Source organism: Berghia stephanieae, chromosome 7 (assembly GCF_034508935.2).
Source record: "Berghia stephanieae isolate SIO BIC M18660-M18661 chromosome 7, UCSD_Bste_1.3, whole genome shotgun sequence".
NCBI lineage: Eukaryota > Metazoa > Mollusca > Gastropoda > Nudibranchia > Aeolidiidae > Berghia > Berghia stephanieae.
In genome coordinates this window covers 65,814,933-65,839,559 of record NC_088366.1, presented here as the reverse complement: position 1 = coordinate 65,839,559, position 24,627 = coordinate 65,814,933, and the positions used below count along the sequence as shown (strand labels likewise).

Below are 24,627 nucleotides of genomic sequence, written 5' to 3'. Positions count from 1 at the left end.
AGTCAATTGAACTTTCTTAACTCTTTCTGGATAAGAGCTCTTGCAACTACAATTTGTTTAACAATGGCGTCCTCCATCAGCGATACTTTCGATTTTTCTGAAGTAGTAAAACATGTTAACCCAGCGGTCTCCGATGAAGTCAATACTTTTCTTGGAAAATTAAAGGTTAAATTCTGTGATACAGATGAAATTCGGAAAGCTGAAGGGTAAAGATTAGCACATTTATTAGTATCTGAAAGGGTGGTACCTACCTATGCTATGACATTCGTGTTGTGCAACTCTTGTTTCCGTGTTCATTTCATTGTTAGTTTAAATGTTCAAAATCAAAGGGTTTTCGTCTTCGGCCTATTTGATTTGAGCTAAAGGACTATGTAGTTCATGGTTGGTGCTTATCTTTAGTTTAACCCAATTTCTCACTCAGCTCATGTTTTCTTAAAATTCTTTTTACTGACTGGTTTGTGTTGTGTGAAAAGGAACACAAAACTTTCATTCAATTATCAATTATTAAAAAATGTTGAAATCTTTCATATAATTCATGTCTTTTATTATTATTATTATTATCATCATCATCATCATCATTATTATTATCATTATTATCATTATCATCATCGTCGTCGTCGTTGTTGTTGTTGTTAAAGAAGACCACCCATAAGCACATATTTTTGCCATGATAATATTCAGTTCTTACAAATTCACAGAGTTCTCATCTCACTTTCTCCTTTTCTTCCTCTCAAATTGTATTCTATCCCATCACATAGGCCAAAATGAAAATCTTAAAGAATTGTTGCTTCAATGGAAATTGAACCATAGGCCTCTTGTTAATTATTTTGAGCTAGAATGATAAATATTACAATAATGCAATAAGCAATCTCACCCTTTTGAGTCGATTTCAGTCGTATAGTTTTATTTTTGAGAATTAACATTGGAGAAAAGAATGAATATAACGGCTTCAAAGCATAACAAAATATGTGACAAGAATTTAATTTTTAAAAAAATCCAAACCCCATTCTACTGAAAAAATGAACACACACATGCGTACACACACATACGTACACAAACACAAACACTCGCACGCACACACATCACAATTTAACTGTATAATGTTTTTTTTAGATTCATAGAATGGGCAACCAGACTGAACTATTTGAAGCTTGTCACGGAAAGCGTTCCAGATTTCATTCTTCCCAAACATTGCTCTGGAGAACTCATTGATGTGAAAGTGTTCAGCAAGGGTGGGCCTGATGACGCAATCTATGACGAGCACAAAAGTGTTCGTGAAAAGGTGAGGGACAGTGTATCAAACCTATTTGTCTTTGGATTTGGGATTTTTCTTTTGTGTGTATGTGTGTGTGTGTGTGTGTGTGTGTGTATGTGTGTGTGTGTGTGTGTTTTTGTTTTTTTCCTAGTTAATTTAATTAATTTATTTTTAAAAAAAAATTTGGGTTTTCTTCCTCTTTTTTAAAGTGTGTTTTTTTTGGTTTTTGTTGCTTTTTTTTTTTTAATTTCAGAGTAGAAGTGAAATTATTTTATCTTACTTAATACTAGATTTTTTAAAAATGAATTATTTATCTATTTTTAAATGTTTATTTTTTCTTTTCTTTTTTTTAAATTATGCTTTGTCTTTTAGTATTTTTAAAATTTATTACCGCATACATTCTGATACTATCTTACTCTGATTGATAATATTTTTTATTAATTTCCTTCATATTTGTATTTCTGTCTCTCTTAGGTAGCAAGAGGAAATACCTTTTTGAATATCACTCATGGAAAACACAAAGGGGTCAGGTGTATTTTGTATGGCCTTAAAAAGTTCACCGGTGGTTTGGGTGATGATGACGACAGAGATAAGGGAGATAATCATACGTGGAAACGATATTTTACAAAGGTGATTTTCTCAGAATTTACTTACAGTGCTCTTATGAACACTCGTAGTTACTTTTTGTTAGGTAAAATAGCTATATATTGTTTATATATTGTATTTGTGTTTTTTTATTGTATATATTTTTTAACTACTACTACTACTACTACCAATATGTCTTTTATCTTCCATTATAGTCTGGAAAGTTCTGTTCCCTGACGCTGACCTTTGCTTATCAATTAGATCACCCCCCTGGGGCACCCTATCCTCTACCCACGCCACGCTAACATTTCATTCATACTGCAACCACCATTGAGTACAGACGATACAAGTTATTTTTCATTATATTTTATTTGTTTTCCCCGTTTATTTGTGTATTGATGTGCTGACGAAGGGTTTGTACCCGAAACGTCCATTGTCTGTTTTGTTCCCATACGAAGCCTTTCCATTTTCACTTTTTTGTTAGTATTTTATATTGTTTAATGTCTTTTACTTTTAGAAGAATGAAAAAAAAAAGTTTATATAAATTACACAGCCCTCGATTTCATATTAAACCGAGAAACACAACTCTCAGCCTTTATTAATGACTTGACTTACTTGACTTAGATGCCTTTCGCGTCTCGACCGAAAGATCGGGTCGCCTTGGCTGTTTCCAGTATTTCCTGTGTGAGGTGTCTCCAATATTGCCGGTCCTCTGCTAGGGTTCTCAGATTTTCAAGGTCCCCTGCCGTTATCAGACTAATGCTTTGTCCAAGTGTTGTGAGGTTTTTGTTTAGGATCACAGGGAGTGTTGTGATCGGTCTTCCTCTGAAAAGGTTCCCGTGTTTTTGGAAGTATCCCGACATGGCTTGGTTAGCTGGTATGTTTTTGTCCCTGCGTAGTATGTGACCGAAAAGTTGCCATCGTTGTTGTAAAATGTCAAGGGAGATTGGTCTTTCTTTTGTGATCTTATAGAGTGATTCATTTGAGATCTTTTTTGGGTATTTGATGTCCAGTACCCTTCTTAGCTGTGTGCGATGGAAGGCATCCAGATGTTCTTCTTCGGATTTTGTCAACGCCCAAGTGCCGCAGTTATACAGAAGTACCGGTTTTACAAGAGCACGGTACAGTTTCAGTTTGGTTTTTCTCTTTATTTTGTCACCTCTAATCCATACATTGGTGAGTTTACTGAGTGCGGCGTTTGATAGCTGTTTTCTTCTTTGTACATCCTCGGTGTCTCCAATTAGTGAGCCGACTTTCTTTGTTCTTTTCCATTCCTCTTTGTTCCTCGATATTGTTGTAAATTCGGTTTTATTGGCATTGACTTGGAGGTTATATTTCATGAGGGTATTTTGTATGATGTCTATATTTGCTGGTGTTGATCTAATAAAATCGACATCATCTGCATAGGCGATTTCTCTAGGGATTGCATTCTCAATATGAGTCGTTGGTTTTGGAATGACTTTTCGAACTTCTTTCAGAGCGTGTTCTAAGTATATTGTGAACAGAATCGGGCTCAGACTATCTCCTTGGGGTCCCGATGTTACTTTTGAACTGCGTTTGTTTTGTGGCCCCGTATATCCTTGGTTGTATCTTTGTGTTGCTGAGGAGAAATCGGATTATTCGGAGCTCGTCTTCGTCAACTATGTCTGTTAATATCTCCAAAAGTTTTCCTCTGTCGATCGTATCAAAGGCTGCGGACATATCGATTCCGGTTATTGTTATGGATATGTTTTCTTTGAGTGCCTTTGCTGCCAACCATTTATGTGTCCATACAACGTCCGATGAATTGAAAATAATGATAATAATATATTTATATAGCGCCAATTCAGCATTGTCACAGCTCTAGCGCACATTGACAAGGGGGGGGGGGGGGGGGTTGGAGGGGGGATTATACATGCTACACTTATCAAGTACACAAATCAGATATGGACTGTTTTTATGCACACGGTTCTATTCATAACATTATTAGGACAAAGAAGAATTCATCAGGTGTGGTTTAAGGTAGTTTTTTAATGTCGTCTCAGATGAAAATATCTTATTCCTTACATCTAATGGAAGTGAATTCAACACATTTGGGGTGGCATGAGAAAATAATCTTATCAGAAAATATTTTTGTGACCCATCATGTCCACTTGGTATTATTTTGAAATGGACTAGATGAAGAAGTTTGAGTTTAAAATCACAATAAAAAGAAGCATCTTGAAATTTGAGGGATTTTCAAAGTTGAAAAAACAATAATAAAACAAGAATTTCTATAGAACCATTTTCCATTTTTTTTGAGATGTCATAATACTCTTTACCCCCTTTAAAAAAAAAAAAGATTTAGAAAATAAGCTACTACATGGATTTTAAGTTTCTAACATGGCAAAATAAATTATTCATGATTCTCCAGTTAATCAACTCAATAAATCTTCTTTCCACATACGTCATGCTTTTTGTTGGCCTTCTCTACTGAAAACAAAATAAAATAACAAAAAGGCTTTAGATGACGCGTCCCAAATAATAGCGACAAGAAAAGCAAATGGAGAAGCCGCTCATCTGAGTTGTATCGAAATTGACGGGAATTTGATCATGTGTGCCGGATCCAAAAATGTCCACTTGTTATTCAGGAATAAAGGTACCATTGATGAAGAATTATTATTATTATAAAATAGAAACTTTCTTTTCTCAATGTTTTGTCCTATTTTTTAATGAAAATGGTGATCATAATGGAAGATGTGTATTAATCCAACAAAACTTTTTACATAATGATTAAAATTTGAAAAACTTTGTTAACAATAGAGAACAATGTGCCCCGTTCAGCAAAGTACTCGACAATTTGAATTTAATTGACATATTTATGTGTTATTTTATGGGGGGGGGGGTTGTTTTATTATTTTGTTTGATGACGCATTTGAAGACAAATGATGAATGTGATGCTTTTTTTTTATGTCTCTAGCATCATAAACTGTGTAACAATACTTCATTTATTCTCCCAGCAGGACAAAAGAAATCATATTTCCTTTTCTGTCAGTACAAATTGCCTGTTACGCATCCTTTTTAGTTAGCATTCCAACAATATCCGATACTGCCTATTAACTATAATCAGGCACTCAATCATCATAGTAGATTGGATATAGTGTATGAAGTGATTTACCCAAGTACAATGATGGAGATAGACTTTTGAAATAAATGTCACTCTCCAAATCACTTATAATGCTAAACGTCTCTTGACTTTATTTCAAGGCAAGACACCGTACCACTGAGTCACCAGCGGTCCGTTTGCAATTTAAGGCAACTAATTTTTGATATTTCCTTCTTTTTTTTTTTTCTTTTCTGGCAATCCATTTCACTCATTAATTTTATCTTCAAACCCCAGAGTATTATCATTATGTCATTTTACTTTTTTGTTTGTTTGTTTGTTTGTTTTTAAAGACTTTTTATTTTATGACACATTATGCATCAAATAATGTGTCTTTACTTATTTTTATTATTATTATTATTTTTTTTTTTGGTAAACTTAAAAAAAAATAATTCCTTTTCTTTGATATATTTGTCCATTTAAGTACCATATAAGATATTATAGGACATTCCTTTCTGTGTACATATATTGTAATTATATAATCTCTCTCCATATTTTTGTTGTTTTTTGTTGTTGTTGTTGTAGATGATATACACCATTATAGAGGGGACAGATTTCGCATCGCCACGGAAATTGCACATGCTGTTGTAGACAGTCTAGACAGCATGGATGAAAGCAAACGGCTTTTGTGAGTATCGACCATAATTATATTTTCAAATATTAACAAGGGAACATATTTCTCTAAGAACTGGATGAAAAAACAAACAAACAAACAATGAATCTATCCAGAGGCTTTGAATGACAGGGTGTTTGCATGTAAATCAATTGCTTTTGGCATTTGTTTCATTTATTTGGTCCTGGAATGAGTCATAGATATGATTAGAAAGACCAGTTACTTTTTTTGTGTGATTTTTTAAGCCTAATAATAAATTATGAATATCGTCCATTCCTTCCAAAAATAGGCTCAAATAATGGTTTCTTTTCTATGAACCTTGTCCTCACAAGAATATAAATCTTCTCTTTATTTATTTTTAGAATTGCGTACATTTGTATAGAGTGTTTTCATGCCTGAGATACTGTAACAATTATAATATTACTAACTGCTGACATTTGTTGTCCTACATGTTAAGTGATGCTGTTCAGCAGGGACCCTTTGTGAAGCGTTTTGAGTATGTGCGGTGGATATTGCGCTATATGAATGCTCAAGTTTTTTTTTTTCTTCTTTTTCAGGCTACTAAAGTTTATGGCAGCTACCAGAATGACTGGTATATTTGAGATCCTGTCACCTGAACATCAGCATGTAGAAGATCTGTCTTATTTAGAGAAGTATGTTTTTTGTTTATTGTTTTTGTTGTTGTTATTCATTTCTTTTCTTTTTTTTTTAAATTTAAAAACAATAAATATTTATACAGTTTTTTTTTAAATGAGAGAATCCGTAGTTTCTCATTATTAATCAGGAAGTCCGTCCACTGAAACTTTTGGTTTATTTGCCTGAATTCCTCACAACGAGTTGTTTTAATATTTATATCCATCACCAGACCATCGATGCAGTTTATCACCTGGACCTTCACAGAATTGGAGCCCAGTTTGGATGAGCAGTTGTGTACAGTCCCACCACATATTGGTATTGAGGTAAAGATAGACGAGTTTATTTGTTATTCACGCATCACCATTTGAATGATCAGTTTTAATTTACCTTCTCCTTACCAACTATAAGAAAATTGTCACATTTGTTACAATACAATAAACATTTATCTTCTTCAAAATTGTATTGTACGTCAAAAAATTGTAAGAAAGATATTTGTGATATTCATAGGAATTTAATGCTGTTTTGTTAAATGTGTTTTGCTGTACAAAATTATTATGTATAGTATGTATTTATTGTTTTTGGGTTTGAGTGAAAAAATAAAATTTTGTTTTGGGTAGGTATGACATTTCGGGAAAAATCCTAAAAATAGTTGGTAAGGACAACGTTAAATGCCGAGTGACATGTAAGGGAGTAGGCACTGGCTGAAAATAAAAATCTTAAAACGTGTTGTTTAAACAAAGAGAGTCAAGAGGGTGAGAAAAATACTTTAAAAAAAAAAAAAGCCTCATTTGGCAGGCTGATTTTTGGGATGATTTTCTTTCGTATTTTTCTTTCTGATTTTTGCTTTGTCTGACATTGTTAAATACGCACTTTTCAGATTTTTATTTTAAATGCTGAGCTATCTCAGTAAATAATTCACCATATTTTGTTGACAAAGGAGAAACCCGAAACTTCCACATTATCTGTCTTTGTTAATTAAATTGAAGCTTCCATTCCTTTTTGACTGTTGTCATTTATTTCCTTGACCTTCAAGCAGCAACGTTTACATTATCTCTGGTAGTGTGAGTGTGAGAATCCGAATCCTATTTATTTAATTTGTTCATTCATGAAGTCTCAGCTAAAACCTTTGAAACTTTTAAAACCGTTGTTAATGAACCAATTTTTATCATTTTTTATTTTTTATCCAATCAGATTGCACGAGCTTTAGGGCTGACTACAATTCAGTATGAGAAAATTCCAGTAAAAGATGTGGAAAACAGAATGAAAACAGTAAGTTTCATCATCTATCGATGTTTTACAAATAATTGTTCTTCTTATGTTAGTTTTGCTTTTTAAGATTTTACTCATATAAATCTTCCAATAGGTAGTCAATATTAGGTACAGATCAGCAGATTACCAACGAAAGTTGTCCAAAATGAAAGTATTAATTAATCTCTCTCATGCTACGAACCTTTCAAGATGTATTTTTTTTTATCAACGAATTATATATTTTCTCTGAGATCTGTTAAAAACCTTTATAATTAAATTTTGTAATGCAAAATATGTGTGTTTTTTTTTTTTCCAGTTAAAAAAAAATCATTTTCATTTTTATAATTATTTATTTATTTTTACAAGTATATGATTTTTGTGAGATTACATGTTATTAATAGAAATTATTTGAAGTGCATTGTGATTAAGCGGTGATAATAGAGTATAAATTTTGTTCCTTGGTTAATATTTGCTGATAAAGTGTGCGTGTGTGTTTGTTTTGGGGGGGGGGGGGGGGGGATGGTCTATCAATTTTATTTCCATTATTTGCCAGATGAGTAGGATTAGCAGACTATATACAATTGTCTAACAATTCGACTAATGCTGTGACACCACTAGATTTACAAATATAAACGATAGTCAGAAACAATGTTTGTATTTTTTTCCTATGACCAGGTACGAAAAGGCTACCAGTATGAAGGTGAAGTGTTCTATTTCCTGGACAAAGATGGACAAGTCATGGGCTTGTTGAAGAAAAAGACTGTTTGGTAAGAATCACATTGTACAGTCCTGATTCAGAATGTTGCTATTTCCTGTTCTCATTTAAGGCTGAATATAGGGCTTATTCTTTAAATGCAATAGCTCATAATTTGAGCTTTTATATAGTGCAATACCGTTTAAACATGCTCAAACATGCTATCAAAAATTGGCGTTAATGAATAGAAATTTTACTTTTCTGGTTAAATAGGTAACTTTATCACCTTATTTGATAGTAATAAAAATTAAAATAATAAAATTCCCTTTTTTCATCTCAGAGGGGAAATATGTCTCTTGCGTCTTTACCAAGGGAAGACTGGAAAAACCCAAGCATCAGCCGCAGTGCAGAGCCGCAAATTAAGCTAGGGCAAGGTGACTTGTTTAAGGCCACACAGCGCAGTAGCGGGTGATTCGAACTCGGTACCTTTCGGGTACGAAGCAAAGACCGTACCTCTGAGCCACGCTGCCCCCACGCTTATTTAAGCTCAAGTCAAATGTACGGAGTTATAAGAGCTATGGAATCAGATTTATCTTAGAACTCGTTATCATCCGTTCTTGATAACATTTTTTCAAAAAGTCAGAATTGCTTTATCCTACGCCCATTCATTCATCTTTCTTTCCCTTCAAGGTACATTCTGTGCAGAGCCTTAAGAGAAAAGGCACGACATGGACTCAGGAATTTGACAAAGAACAAGGATACATACTCTCTCACAAAGTCCATCTCACAAGTAAGTTTGATTTTTTTCTCTCCTCTATAATAAGATTTGTTGAAAACATTTTTTTGATCCCTTTAGATATTAGTTATGTCCAAATAACTTCTAATTTATCTAGTGACTGAGGGTCCCAATAGCTCAGTTGGTAGAGCACTCGCTTCATACACAAAGGGACTGAGATCGATCCCAGTGCAGTCGAGGTTTGGTTTTCTGACCATCATGTCTACCCTGCAGTGAATGGGTAGCTGGGTCTCTTAGACCTGGTAGAAAGTACTTTGCGATAGACTAGCGTCCTATCCAAAGGATAGCAAGCAATTGCTATTGTCCATTTCACGCTATAGAAACTGGGATAAACTCCGGCTCCATAGGCCTAATGGCTCCGAAGGACTATTTTATTTTAACTAGTGACCGAGGGGTGCTGTTTGCTGCTAAGATAAAGAAGTTTAGCAGTGGACGAGAATCCCATTTAAAGCTGCAGAAGCTGGGATAAACTTTAGCTTCATATGGTTTCGTGGCTCTCCTGCCTAGAAAATGATGTAAAAATCCTTATATCTGTACTCTCCTAGCATACATTTTTCTATAATATTATTGCCTCCCCCCCCCCCCCCCCCCCCCCCCCCCCCCCCCAAACCACTTCCCTTCTCTTGACAGATTGAGAAAAGAATTTTAGACATTCAAAAGTGGCTTGGATTGAGTGGTGAAGCAACACAGCAATGGACAGTACGTGGTCATGAGTTTAGTTTTAGGAGATTGGAATTACTCATTTTTTAGTCCTTTATATTTGTCAGGAACAGAAGCAATTTTTATGAATGCACGACTTCTAAACAGCAAAATTGGAGCTGTCCATAATTTCAAAATCAGTAGTCTAATACTCAGTTTAATAAAATATCAGTTGTTTTTTTTTCCTCTTTTATATATATATATATATATATAGGTTTGTTACTGTTGATTGAGTTCTTTCAATTTAAAACCACCCAGCAACTCGTTTTATTATAATTGTTAACAATTTAATCCAAGAATGACATGTTTTGATAACTCACTGATCAGATGAGTACAAAAGAAAAGAAATATGGTCCCCAACATGTTGGTAGTGACTACAACTGTATTAATATACTATCAAGTGCGAGTGGTCTTTTTGTTATTATAATCATCATCATTATTATCATTTTAATACAATATTTTTTCCTCTTCTTTTATCCAGAAATTAGGCATTTCCTTCATGAAATGGGTTGTCAATGAAATGAAAACTGGACGTAGACATATGGATGATATCGGTGACTATTTCCCAGTGACTTGGTGAGTGAAATACAATTGAGGAGATAATTATATGAGAGATACAGGCCTTTTTCTCTTTAATGTTTGAAAATAACAAGTTGCTTAAGTGAGACCCTTTACAAGTGTATTAACATTTAGCTGAATATTTGATTAATTTAGTTGATAAAGAGAGTGAGATTTATAAAAATCACATCAACAATTTAGTAAACCCTCCTAAGATTTATCCCCCCCCCCTCCATTCTTCCCCCTCATTCGAATTCATGTATTGGTTCAAAGAATTGAGTTTCTATGTGGTGACATCATGCATTTTTTTTTTTTACAGTTATATAGGGATTTCCAATAACTCAGTTGGTAAAGCTCTTATTTCACACGCAAAGAGATTTTTGTTATTTTTCTTAATTGAATAAAAAAGATACTGAGTTACTCAGTCTAAAAGAATATTGGCAGAAACATAATTTTATTCAAATACGTACCATGTTAAAATTAAAAAGTTATTTTAATAGCATGCATTTAATTTGTCTCTGAAAAATGTAATTAGTAATTGAGTGAGTTGATTTAAATACATGTGCGACTATGTGATCTTGTGATATGACAATCGCCTCCAGACTGGAAGGTCCAGGGTTCGAGTCCTGCTCTGAATGGTGCATTGAGTCCTTGAAAAAGGCTGTTTACTCACATTCTCTCACCATACTCAGGTGTAAAATGAGTACATGCTCGTTAACAGTGTAGTCTCTGCCGGAAAAAAAAGATATATATAACAGACGTCATGTCTCATTCTATATGTTAAGCGTTGCCATTTACTAGGGACCCCTTGTAAAGCGCTTTGACTTTGACTGAGCATGTTTAGTGGGTATTGGGCTATATAAATGCTCACATTTTAAGTAATATATTATATAATTATAATGATATTAAAGGCCACAGCAATGTCCAAAATTGATTTATTAATAGAATGTACTTGAAACTAGGTTGATAGATAACCACCTATCTAAATGAAAACAAGCAATTGTTGCTGTACAACAGGATAAACTGGTTCTATAAAAAGTAATAAACAAAAATGAATATAACCGCTTTGGCTGAAGAAGGTTTTGAGCCCGAAACGTTCTGTGTTTGGTATTTTGTTCTTTTTTTGAAGCTGTTCTATTCATTTTTGTTTATAACTTTTTACAGTCCACAGCTTCTAGCAGCCTAGTATCACTTAAACTGGTTCTATGGGCTTTTCAGCTCTGGATGATTTCTTTTACTTCTCTTTTTTTCTCAGTTGACACTTACTTTTATAACTATGACGATTTTCAGGAAAAAACATTTGGAGGAGAGTGGACTTAGCGACCGAATAGAGGTCAACTGTGTGGAGGTCGATTCTGATACAGACAATGAAGGGGCTCAAGCGTTTGGTTTATGATGGAGGGTGACTTAGGGAGATAATAAATCAAAATGAATTGAATTTATTGTCTGTTGTTGTGATTAAAGAATAAATCCACTTCCTGTTACTCTTATTGGCTGCCTTTATAATTCCTGCAGATAAATAAAAAGCCCTGGGAATCAGGAGAGGCAACTTTCATTTCACTAAGATACAAACAAATAACAATAATAGAGTAACACAACTTTCCAAGACAAGTTATCTGACTTGACTTTGGCTTATATCAGGCTTACCTACTAGAAAACTTTTTAAAATTCGTAATTTTTAGGAAATAAAAATTGTCCTCGCTATAATTAGCTTTAAAAATCCGGAGTGTCTATTCGTCCTTCAGGTCGTATTCTTAAAAAGTGTCTAGCCGACCTTCAGTGCTTATGCAAATGAGGTAGGCGTGAAATACGCACAAGGCAATTGGAACCCTTCAAAATCATTAGAATTATGTAGTCTGGCATCAATTTTAATTTTCAATAAGTTTTAATGACTTTGAGATGCTCATCAAGTTCAGTTCATAAATTCTACGAATTTTTCATAATAGTAGTAATTGGCAGGTCTGGAATATATGCAAAAATTATACTTTTTTTTTCTTCGATTTTTTATTTGATTTCAATATGATAAACAAACAAAAAAAAACAAAAAAAGCAAGACAAAGTTTTTAAAATGTAGTGTTAATGGATGTAAAAAATATGAACCTTGACAAAAAAATAAACGTTATCAAGTAATCAGAGAAAATCTAGGTCATCCTATTTTCAAACTCAGAATGTATGAAAAAGAAATGAAAACATCTGCTGTTACTGCCGTTACCTATGCCACTCATTCACTAATCACTTTTATTTTGACGCCATCTTGACATCTTCGTTCAAACATTTTTTTCTCTCGTCAAAACTGAAACATTAAAAAATCTAATATTCTAATTTATTACTCTAAAAAAATTGTGATATTATATTAAGTTATTTATTTGACTTACATGATCTAGAAACCACCTCATAAAAGGGTGCGCCATATATTATAATACAGCCAAATATACAGCTTTGTTATATTTATATTTCAATTAAAACTGAAACAATGATTTTCTCACTTATGAAAAAAAAAAGAAGCCAAAGTATGTCTGTCAATCATTTGCTTTTAATTTGAAGCCATTCCTAATTTCTCCTTTCAAATATTTTTCTTTTCCTATCGACATTGAAACATTTTTAAAATCTTGATTTTCTACTAATTTAATATATAAAAAAGTTGTGATATTATTTTATTTATATTCAGTAATTTATCTGACTTACCTTGTTCTCAAACTAACAACACTATACCAGTGTGCTTCGTGTATAATATAATCTTGCAATGAATACATAGCCTTTTATATTTATGTGTCAGTTCTGCTGAAACAGTGACACGCATTTATAATTATTTGTTTGTTTTATTGTATCACTGATCATAAAACTGTGTTCTCATCTAAATATATTAATATAATATAAAATTACTATTTTTAAAAATTACTGTTTACAAACATAAAGAGGGTACAAGGGAATGTGGTCAATTTTATGTATATATAAATATGATACGTTTTACTTTGTTTTGTTTCAATGTAACAATTATTTTTTCTACACTTTTATGTGCATTGCAATTTGAGATGTTTTGGTTTAATAAATTTTAAAATGCCCAACAGTAAATTAGCCATTTAGTAATGTCTTTATTGTTTATTGTTGTTGACTGAAGACGGGTTTAGAGCCCGAAACGTTCCGTGTTCGGTATTTTGTTCTTTTTTCAAGTTGTTGTATTCATTTTTGTTTATTACATTTTAGAGGAGAAGCTGTAGATCTGAAGTTAAAAGCATCGAAGAAAAAGTTAGACAAAGTCGGAGAGGACTGGTTCAAATAGGGAATAGAAAATTCCATGAGCGAGGCCTATTTAAAAATAAAAATAAAATAAAATTCCCTTTATTCATCCCCAAAGGGAAATTTGTCTTTAGGATCTATTCCAAGGGAAGAATGGAGTAACCCAAGCATCAGCTGCAGTGCAGCGCCGCAAAGTGAGCTAGGGCGAGGTGACTTGCTCAAGTCAAACAACAAGGCGGGTAGTCGAACTCGGTACCTTTTGGGTACGAAGCAAAGACCATACGCTGCCCCCTAAGTAATAGAAGGAAAAAAATATAATCTACCAAAACTAAAACTATAAATTTGGCTGTTTCCCTACCAGTCAAGGTCTCCAGCCAGGGCTAGGACAAAACTAATCCCATTCTAAGTCAAAGACAGAAAGCAACTCGGAAAACAGATATTAGGGAATAGAAAACACAGAGTGATCTCCTGCCCACCATGGGAGGTCAAAGACCCCACCCAGGCATTTAGACATTTACCTAAAAGTCCCACCCACCTAGGCACTAGTGAAGGATCTCGCTATGAAGGACACACTCAAATGTTTACCTATTGAAAACTAATCACTATAAAAGCTCATAATAGAGAGATGATTTACAGGAACAAAACTATCTCTAAAAAAAGGTATTATACATTTTGCTGTCTCCCTCCTCAATAAGGATCCTTATCAGGAGGGACCAGGAAAAAAAATATCAATCCAGAACAAAGACAGAGAGCAACGTGAAAATGGGTCAGCGTGGTTCAGCTTTGCTTCATACCCGAAAGGTGCCGAGTTTGATCACCCGCCGCTGCACTGTGTGGCCTTGAGCAAGTCACCTCATCCCAGCTCAATTTGCAGGTGACACCTGGGTTATTCATATTCCCTTGGAATAGACCCTAGAGACAAATTTCCCCTATGGGATGAATAAAGGAAATTTTATTTTAAACTTTTATTAGAGATAGTATGGCAGATAGAAGACACAGCTCTCATTACACCATAGAAGGTCAGAAGACCCCACCCAGATTTAGAGTAATAGAAGACATAGCAAGGCTGAGCTTTTATATAGGGCAATATCCACTAAACATGCTCAAAGCGCTTTACAAGGGGTCTCTAGCCAACATCAACACATAACATGTAGAACGAGAGATGATGCCTATTAGGCGATATTACAATTTTTTTCCGACAGAGACAACGCTATAAACAATTTGGTACTCATTTTACACCTGAGTACAGTTAGAGAATGTGAGTAAAAACCCTTTTCCAAGGACTAAACTATGCACCGAGCGAGGCTCAAACCCAGGACCTTCCGATCCGAAAGCGAATGTCATACCACAAGACCACATAGCCGCACACTGTGGACTGCCACTAAGGGGAATCCACCCTATTATTTGCCACACGCCCATCTTATCAGTCAACAATACAAATCACAGAATCAACACAAAACAAGCAGTTGAAAACTTATTATAAATAATTTTATTTAAAAACAAAAAAAATATTACAATAGTTGTACTGGGAGAAAAAAAAAGGTAAACCAAAACAAGTTGAGGACCTAAACCTAACCTGGGCGTCAAAATATTGTCAGAAATATATTATAAATGTACTGCACATTATAACACACTCAACTAATTGATTCCCTTAAATTTCAGGAAACTAATTTTTAAAAATTATAATCTGAACCAAAGTAATTGAAATTGATTTAACGAAACGTTCGTGAGAAAAAATATTAAAAGTAAACTTAGTATTCGCTTTAACTCAATAATGATAATTAAATATGTTTATATACATACATGAGATGAAGTGATACAAACGCTTATTCGCACACTTTAACAAATGATTAACATTCAGAATTTCAAACACTTACATATGAATACATCCTCATACATACAAATATAAACATACGTCCAGCCAAACTCTTTCATATGAGATTACTACTATTCACTGTAAAAACCATAAAACCAGTTATTTAAAAAATTGATCCCACTGATCATTTGGGCAGAATTCAAAATAAATGCAACTATCTGTCCATTTCTACATTTCAAAATATCGAAACTTCATCCTTCGAATCCCTATAAACTGATTCCTGCTTTCAATCAGCAGCTAATAGAAGAGCTTGCCGCATGATGCAGCAGAGGAGATGTAGTTTATGTTTTCTGATTTCGCTATGTTTGCTGAATATGCATTGTGATTGTATTTTTGACAGGGGATATTTTTTTTCTGTAAATCTTCTGCCTGTTTGTTCTTGGTTATTTATAATTTAGCTTATGATATCTTTAGGTTATGATTTTGATTTACATTTGTACTATTTTTGTTAGATTGCTTGTTTTTTTGTTTCAGCGATCTCTCATATAACCTCAATTGTGTTGGAAGAGACCTAAAGCAACAAACAAACAAACAAAAATTGTATTAACTCACTCAATCCTAGAGATTTTTGCCACTTTTCAAAATTGGAAAAAATGTATTAAAAATGAGCATGTGCATAGATAGTTTAATTCAACTATCATTAACATGTAAAAATGAAAAATATTAGCTTGATACTACAACTATAATTTATCTCAGAAAAATGTAATAATGTAATGCATGGGGTATAAGTAACCCAGTAAACTACGGATATAGTCGGTGTTAGGGTTGAGTGAGTTAACTATGGACCAGTCTCCATTATGTGGGCTGCCTCAGGCCCTCCAAGGACGTAGAAGTAAAAGAGAAGATGAGGAGCAAAAAATCAATTTTAATATTTTTTGTTTTTAATCAAAAATTTTGAACTACATCACGACTACACAGCACAGTAGATACTCACTCTTACAAACCATTTGTCTTTCACACACTTTAACATCGTACATTCAAGCCTAACTGTACACATGAAAACTATTTTGTTGAAGAACTGCTGTCTTTTTCTTTCTCTTTCTCTCCTTTCTTTTCTTTTTCTGCTTTGTCTCCACTCGCTTTCTCTTCTTTGCCATTCTTATCCTTCGTCTTATCTTTGGTTTCGTTCTTTTCTGCATCTCTGTTTTGCACCTGAAAACACAAATTCAAGACATAGTTATTCTCTAAATCCTTCATAGAGTATTGATAGCTCAGCACAGTGGTGATCTGTCTTTTATAAAAGTCAAATAATTTTGAGCATGGTCAATGATCAGATATGGTGATGGTGATCGCAACACTCTGATAGGAGCTTTGCAACATATATTAAATTTCTCCATCTTCACACCCATATTTTACAGTTGTATCAAAAAGACAAAATGCATTGATTAGCGATGGGGCTCCGTTGATAAACGGCTATAAAATGGATATTAATCATTTGTAAATCACGATTATATAATTAAAACAGGAGTTATGATAATTTTTTATGTTCCTGTATGCTTAACTCCGAAAAGAAATAAAAAAATCTTATTAACAAAATTTTAACTTTCAAAAAATTATGTTATTAATGTTATTATATTATTCTTAACTTTTATATCTTTTTCACTACAATCCATAGAGTTGCAAATGCAGCGAAACTCGATAGTACAAAAAGAACAACAAAAAGCCAAAAAAAAAAACCCCCCCAAAAAACCAAAGAGGGGTGAAACAAAACCACAAGCAAAGAACCAACCTTGTTGATGAGATTGCGTCCAAAATAAAAACAAAACAAAGAGGGATGAAACAAAAACATAACCAAAGAACCAACATGTTGTTGATAGATTGTGTCCAAAAAAACCCCCCAAAAAACCAAAGAAGGATGAAACGAAAACCATAACCAAAGAACCAACCTTGTTGTTGATGAGATTGTGTAGGGCCATGATGGATCGTACAAGAGAGGCAAGATAGACCACACTCATTTGGTCATTTGTGTTGACAGTTAGGGAGTGGACCAGTTCTGGCATGCTGACATCTGGCAGAAGGTTGAATACATCCTGGACAGAGAGAGAGGTTTAAATCATCATTTAGCAAAAAATATTTTTTTTTAAATTAAAAAATAATACACAACAATCCAACAGAACGGATGAATTCGATTTTAAGGCAGTTGGCACAGCTGGCAAAACTATCACTGTGTTAGGTCATGGAATGGGGAAAGGAGTGAAATTAATATTCATATTTACCTTTCTTTTGGCAATCATTATTTTATTTATTATTTTCACCTCCACCCCCTCCTAGCATTATTATTTTAAAACGAAGACTAGAGTAAATGGCAGAATGACGGAAAGGAAGAGTGAAAACAGGAATGATTCTGCCAAAAGTGGAAAGGGTTGGCAGGTATATGTTACCAATTTTGAGCTTTTATATAGCGCAATATCCACTATACATGCTCAAAGCGCTTAGAAAGGGTCCCTGGTCAACAGCAAATTTAACATGTAGGACAGGACATGATGCCCGGCAGATGATATTACAATTTTTTTTGGACAGAGACAACGCTTTTAATGGCCAGGTACTCATTTTACACCTGGGTACGGTGAGATAATGTGAGTAAAGAGCCTTATCCAAGGACTCAACTATGCGCCGAGCGAGGCTCGACCCCAGGACCTTCCGATCCAAAAGCGAGTGTCATACCACAAGACCACATAGCCGCATATTACCAATAAAATGCAAATCGTTTACCTGAAGCTGATAGACGATCTGATGGTTGATGGGTAACCTGCCCTCAGCCACGGTCTTGAGATAATTACTGATATCAGACATGTGGGAATGAAGGCCCTTCAAACCCATCAGCTGGCTTGTGATGTGCTGGGAGAGAGATCCCACTGTGGTGTCTTTGATGTCTCTGGAAAAAGGGATCAAACAGTAAATAGTACATAATGAATTTATATAGCGCCTAAACATCCCTGTTAATCGTGCTCTGCGGCGCTTTACATAATAAAAATAAAAATGTTTAAAAACAACAAAATTAAAAATAAAACAGTTGTTAGCAATTGATATTTCATTGCCATGCCTGCCTGTAAAATACAGGCCTGGAATTAAAACCAAAATTCGAATTATAATATCCAATATGTTTGAATGAAGCTTTAGTTACAAAAATGAGGATGCATGGGTGCCAGTGGTTTAAGCTTTAAAAAACCAACAAGTTTAAGGCAGAATATTGAAATAATGTTTTTTAAAATCCCCAAAAACTTCAGACTTAAGCATCTTTTAAGATTTTAACAACGAATTTAAGGTTTCGTGCACACCAAACTTCATCAATGATATTTCATATTTTCAAACATCCCCAAATTCATTACATGATAACATGAGCAACCTTTCTCATTATTGTCAGTTTTGGTAATCAGAATGTGAAAGTTCCAGTATTATTTGATAACTTGAGAATTGATAGGAATATGCCCTTTTCTCCATAAAGAATTAAAAAGAATCAAAATTTATCATAAAACACAAAGGAAGGAGAAATTCACCGTAACAAATGCTCTACTCCGACTTCCTCTGCTTCTTCAGCACCAATTTCACTTGGGACGTGATCGAATGTCTTGCTGGTTGGTGTGCCATCCTGCCAAATACAATTTTTAAATAATAATATAATAATAATAATAATAATAATAATAATAATAATAATAGTAATATAATAATAATAGTATATAATAATAGAATAAATAATAATAATAGTAGTAATAATAATAATAATATAATATATAATAATATATAGTAATAATAATAATAATAATAATAATAATAATAAATAATAATATAATAATAATAATAATAATAATAATAATAATAATAATAATAATAATAATAATAATAGTAATAATAATTGAAATCAGAGGAACTTAGAAAGTGGGAGAGCACATTGATCAAAGTATTTGTTGTATATATATTTCTCGAACAAAACTTTTTAAAAAGGACATTATAATTTAATATACAGTGGACAAATGACAATAGAGCCAAATAAGTTGAAGTGGTAGATCTACAGGGTGGGTGGTAAAATCACTTGAAATACCTAAAAGAAGTAATCTATCAAATGATGATAACTTACATCGTGGACCTCTTCTACGGATATGTAGGCTTCAGTAGGAAGTCCAAGAGCCTTGGGTTTGGCATCGATGACAACAAGCACCTGCATAGAGAATTTAATGAATTTTAATAAGAGAAAAGGAGCAATAATGTTAACAACATTAACAACAACAAAATAATAATAATAATAATAATAATAATAATAATAATAATAATAATAATAAATGTAGACTTGATTTGACAAGTTAAATTCCAATAAGAGCACTGATTTTTTTTCCGGAAAATATAAATTGCTTTGTTTTTTTTTCATTAATTTTGTACTTCAAATTCAACAAGACTTCAATGATGATGACGACGACTTTTTTTTGAATAATAAAATACAATTCAAACTGGGAAAATAGCGTGTAATTAGAGAAACCGAGAATGAGACCAAAAATTGGGAGAGTTGGCAGGCCTACATTTCATTACCCCTTTGTTAAATTCACACTTACCGAATTAGGATTGTATCGTTTAATCATTTCATTGATGGCAACGTCATTGGGACAAAGCTTTGGCCCTGTGTGGTACCAACCAACAATTCTCTCCCTTGCTGGAATATAAAATAAATGAAAAACATTATAAGAATACATTTAATTTTACAGATAAAGCAAAATGAAATATATATTCATCTTAATATAAACAATAAAGAGGATTTTTTTTAAAGAGAAAGAAAAGCCAAACTCAGAAGACAAAACAACTCTTGACATTGATAATCGCCTGTCAGTCTTAAGGAGTTATTCAATGATAGCACAACTTTTATGAAACATCAGTGTGAACAGAAAGCTATATGATGAAAAGAGTAATTAAGGGGCAGAGAACCCACCCCCTCCCCTTACTCAGATCACTTTATGGAGATATGTTATATCCCCTTCATTAGCAGAGCCACATTCTTGCCAACCTAACTGCATTGATCACAGAATGTTAGACTTGTTAAAATAACTTGTATTGAAATGTAAATAAGCTTGGAAATAATTTGTAAGAATATTGCTACTTTCTATTCACTCTAGTTAAAATAATAATAATAATAATAATAATAATAAAAATAATAATAATAATAATAATAATAATAATAATAATTATAATAATAATAATAATAATAATAATAATAATAATAATAATAATAATAATAATAATAATAATAATAATAATAATATATGGTTTTTATATAGCGCCTTACTCCGTATTTCAACAAGCTCAAAGCACTTAACAGTAACGTGACAATTTTCACTCAAACATGCAGTATGAAACAAAGCAATATAATTCTACAGTGATACATATTAAAAAGAAATGTTTTGAGATGCTTTTTAAAAAGAATTCTGCATTACTAAAAAATATAATCAAGAAGTCAGAAGTGTAAACCTAAAGCATACCATTCACTTTTTTGAACATGCTATACATATTCTCCAGGTAGTCGTGATCCACAAACCAAACACTCCGATCCCTGTCGTCTTCATCAAAAGGAACTGGAAAACAAATAGAGTTAAGCAATCAAAGCTAACCAGTATGACTATGGCTCAAATGCAGGCAAACCATTCAATCGTTTCAGCAGTCAGCCTTTTGCCTTTGCACTAACATTTTTAATTTTAAAAAGCTTTGTGATTTTTTTTTCTTTTATAAAGAGCATATATGAAAATATTTCATACAAAGCTTATCTTCATTAAATGGTATTACCCTTAAATCATAGAAAAGGATAAATATCCATCTAGCTTCGTCTTAACTTTCATCTTTAGATTTAGAGCTTCGGCTCGAACTCTGAGAACTCTTTCTAGGCACTTGCAAGAATTTTTCAAAATAGTGATATCGGTATTAATTTAGCGTAGAAAAATAAAGGGGAGTGAAACATTTACTAAAGTGAAAAAATTATCGCACTATCTCAACTAGTTAAAAAGTTATGACCTTTTATGTGGTGAAAAATCTCTATAGAAGCTTAATAGGAAAATATGTGACCAAAACACAGCAACCCAATGGATAATCAAGTATAATTCAGAAACGGCTTCAGATACAACTTTGAAATTTTTAAATGTGGTAATTCAACATCTCTGTAATACATTGCAAACAGAAAAATAATTATTTATTGAGAATGAAAGGTATAGTTTAGAGCTGAAACAGCTGAAATCAAGGAAAAATAGATCACGACATGCAAATGAATGACCTATTGGAATTTTGGAAAAGTCGATCATTAAATATTTATTCACATGTAGATAGACCAAATACACCACTGAATCGGCGTCATTTAGTTGTTCACCTTGAACTTTTCAAAATGAAAATAGACCTCATAAAAGCAGAGATATGGACTGATTAATGTTTGAGGTGGTGTATTAGTGGTCGAAAATAGGTGATTTTAAAAACTTCCGCTCCCCCGTTCCCCTAAATCGGACAGACGTCCGTCAAAGGATGAAAAACGTCAAAATCAACAGTGAAAAATCAATCGGAAAAAAAGGAAGAGAATTGTAAATTATAAAATGAATGCATGGACATGAAAACGCCAATTAATTGAATAATTTAAAACAAAAATAACTTCCATAAATGGAATATTTTGTAAGATACAAAGATGTAAAGTTTTGATGTGGATTGACGAAGTTATCTCTCAAACCCAGCAGACGACAGGAAGTGAATCAGTATAAGAAAATGGCAGCTTCTGTAAACAATCGAGGCCAATTACTGTTTTTTGGGGAGCTCTAACTTTTGAGTGCAAACATATTTTGCTCTGAAATTTTTAGAGAAGCTACTTTAATATGTATCTCAGAAGGACTTTTTTTTATTAAGAAGGACCATCTCTGGTTTAAAAGTTATAAGCGTTTAAACACATATACTCTCTTTACGAAAATATTTCTCAAAATCATGATATAGGAAGATAATAAGATTAGCATCATTGTATGCAGAATTTTATGCCCTTTCCAATTAGGCACTTAAATGAATGTGTCACAGTTCTCCCATTCACCTGTGTGACCGCTAGTTATCGTTTGTGAGCTGCAGGCTAAAACCATGGCTTGGTTAAATTGAGATATCTCTGGTATTTATTTACAGAACTGGATAAATTAAATACCAAAATAAAGGGCATTGAACGCCCTATCATTTGGTACAATTACTATTTCCCTCCATAAATTCATTTAGAAGATATTGTAATGGAAAGATAGCTTAATTGTAGTGGGCAAGAAAATCAAGCCGTTTATCATCATTCATGAAAAAATCCCCTTAAAACATAAAAAATCATAAAATTCAATCATTTTCCTTTCCAATGATACCATTTTCAACTTTCAAAACTGCTTCCAGGATACCCTTTGAGCATTCCATAAAATCACACTCATTTCAAAATCTACCAAAGTAACGCCATTTCAGCTTGGACTGCCGTGGTCAGCGTCGGTCATTGGCTCCTAGCCTTGTGACGTCACAGTGTTTCAGGGAATCCCCTTTCGTTTTTTCAGTCAGCTGGTGCCCAATTTCAGGCTGATTCCTATAGTAATTTTTGGGTGTTTTTAAGGCATAAAAAATTGAATAACTCTGCTTCTATATAACCTAGAGACAAAATTCAAACGGTTTTATCATCGGGATGGTATACTGCATCATAGTAAACCAGATTTTATACTACTGTCATTTAAAAACTGAATTTTCATTTAAGTGCCTATTCCAATGATATATAATACATGCCATTTCATTCCACTGAGAAAGAAGAATGAGCATTTTAAAATCACTCATAAATTTTTTCCCCTCAAAAACGGAAACAGAAATCCTCGCCTGTTTTCAACTCGCGAGAGCTACTTCTTGCAAGTGCCTACTCTTTCGTACTCGAACTCAAACTCAAACTCTTCTCTTGCTTAGCTGGGACCAAAAGCCTTGGCCTTCAGACACAAACATTCCTTTTTTCAGCCATGGTGGAAATAGTCTTGCAAAGTGGAATTAATGTATGAAATTGACAGCGAATCAAGCCAATTCAAATAAGATATATAACTGCTTTATTACCTGCAAAACTGTTCGAAACATCAAGAATTCCTTGCCGATTTGATCCCAGCAAAACGCCGACAACACGTTTCATATTTCCGACTTTTCCCATACGATTGAAGTGATCAACAACACTCAAAAGAACAAGTGGATGAACCACTACTTTGTCTATTTTAGTGTGATCCGTTGGAGGAGACATCTTTCAAGTTTATAAGAATTTCTTTCTTCCACACTAAAACAATGACAACACAGTTTCGATTTGTTTCGCCAATGGCGACAACCGGAAGTCCTATGTGGTTGTAAATTTTTTCGTAGTTCGACATCGTCACCTTTTACATTCGTATTCGTCTGCTAGATCTGTCAGGAGCTTCTAATGGTGCTCACACTAGGTACTGTGTTATCACGATCGACCCAATCAGCAAATTCTTTACCGCACTCGTGCACCGTCGTAGACCCGCCCGGAAGCTTCGTCACAACACACTGTTCAACTAGATGCTCTGTGGTTTCGGGCTCGCTACCACAACGGGTACATGTTGGACAGGTGGAAAGTCCCCTGTGATGAAGCGATTTTGCCGTTAGGCAAGTTCTCGATCGAAGCCGATTCGCTACCACCCAGTGCCTCCTCTTACTGGTGGCCTTGCAACTTCTCACCTAGTTTCGAGGAATTTATGTCCCCGTCCCTCGAGGGATTGAATTCGTCCAAACCGACTTCAATCTCGTATATGCATCTCTGTCCGTAGTCAGGGAATCTGATTCAAAGGTTGCAGGGACTTATTAATTCGGCTCGAAATGGGGACACCGTCCATCGGAAAGCACTGTGCGATAGACTCGCATTCTCTTCAAAGGGTGGCAAGCAATTGCTATTGTCCGTTTCAGGCTATAGAAACCGGGATAAACGCCGGCTCCATGGGCCTAATGGCTTAGAAGGACTACCTACCCTTGCTTATTGTAATCTATTATCTTTCTATGACCAGATGACTTCTGTAAACATATGAAGATAGAAGGGTGATTAGAAGAGAAAATGGGTAAGGGAAAGAGAGAATATATGTGTGTGTGAGAGAGAGAGAGAGAGAGAGAGAGAGAGAGAGAGAGAGAGAGAGAGAGAGAGAGAGAGAGAGAGAGAACGATTGCCCGGTCCACTGCCCAACATCTACTAATCCAAGGTCACCACGGGTCTTGTGTCACTTTTGACATTCGGTGCCAACCTGTCTAGAATGACGTCATAAAAAGTCGAGTGTCATCAAAATTCAAGCAACTGAGAACAAGTGCCAAAATTTG

The 24,627-nt window shown here is 33.9% G+C and overlaps 2 protein-coding genes across 2 annotated transcripts; one reads left to right on the top strand and one right to left on the bottom strand.

Annotated features, from left to right (window-relative positions):
* Window positions 1–38: 38 nt before the first annotated feature.
* Window positions 39–13,277, top strand: LOC144977667 (uncharacterized). The gene is made up of 13 exons (XM_078923105.1): window positions 39–206; window positions 1,114–1,282; window positions 1,730–1,885; window positions 4,319–4,457; window positions 5,487–5,589; window positions 6,132–6,227; window positions 6,440–6,533; window positions 7,402–7,479; window positions 8,134–8,225; window positions 8,843–8,942; window positions 9,579–9,647; window positions 10,129–10,223; window positions 11,496–13,277. The coding sequence occupies exons 1-13, from the start codon at window positions 64–66 to the stop codon at window positions 11,599–11,601; spliced, it is 1,440 nt and encodes a 479-aa protein (XP_078779231.1). The 5' UTR covers window positions 39–63; the 3' UTR covers window positions 11,602–13,277.
* Window positions 13,278–14,908: 1,631 nt separating this feature from the next.
* Window positions 14,909–23,644, bottom strand: LOC144977668 (26S proteasome non-ATPase regulatory subunit 7-like). Its single transcript, XM_078923106.1, has 8 exons — window positions 23,371–23,644; window positions 20,781–20,873; window positions 19,863–19,960; window positions 19,394–19,474; window positions 18,816–18,907; window positions 18,031–18,193; window positions 17,205–17,348; window positions 14,909–16,470 (listed from the first exon to the last, which is right to left on the bottom strand). Exons 1-8 carry the CDS (start codon window positions 23,546–23,548, stop codon window positions 16,321–16,323), a joined length of 999 nt encoding a protein of 332 aa, XP_078779232.1. The 5' UTR covers window positions 23,549–23,644; the 3' UTR covers window positions 14,909–16,320.
* Between the last annotated feature and the right edge of the window lie 983 nt (window positions 23,645–24,627).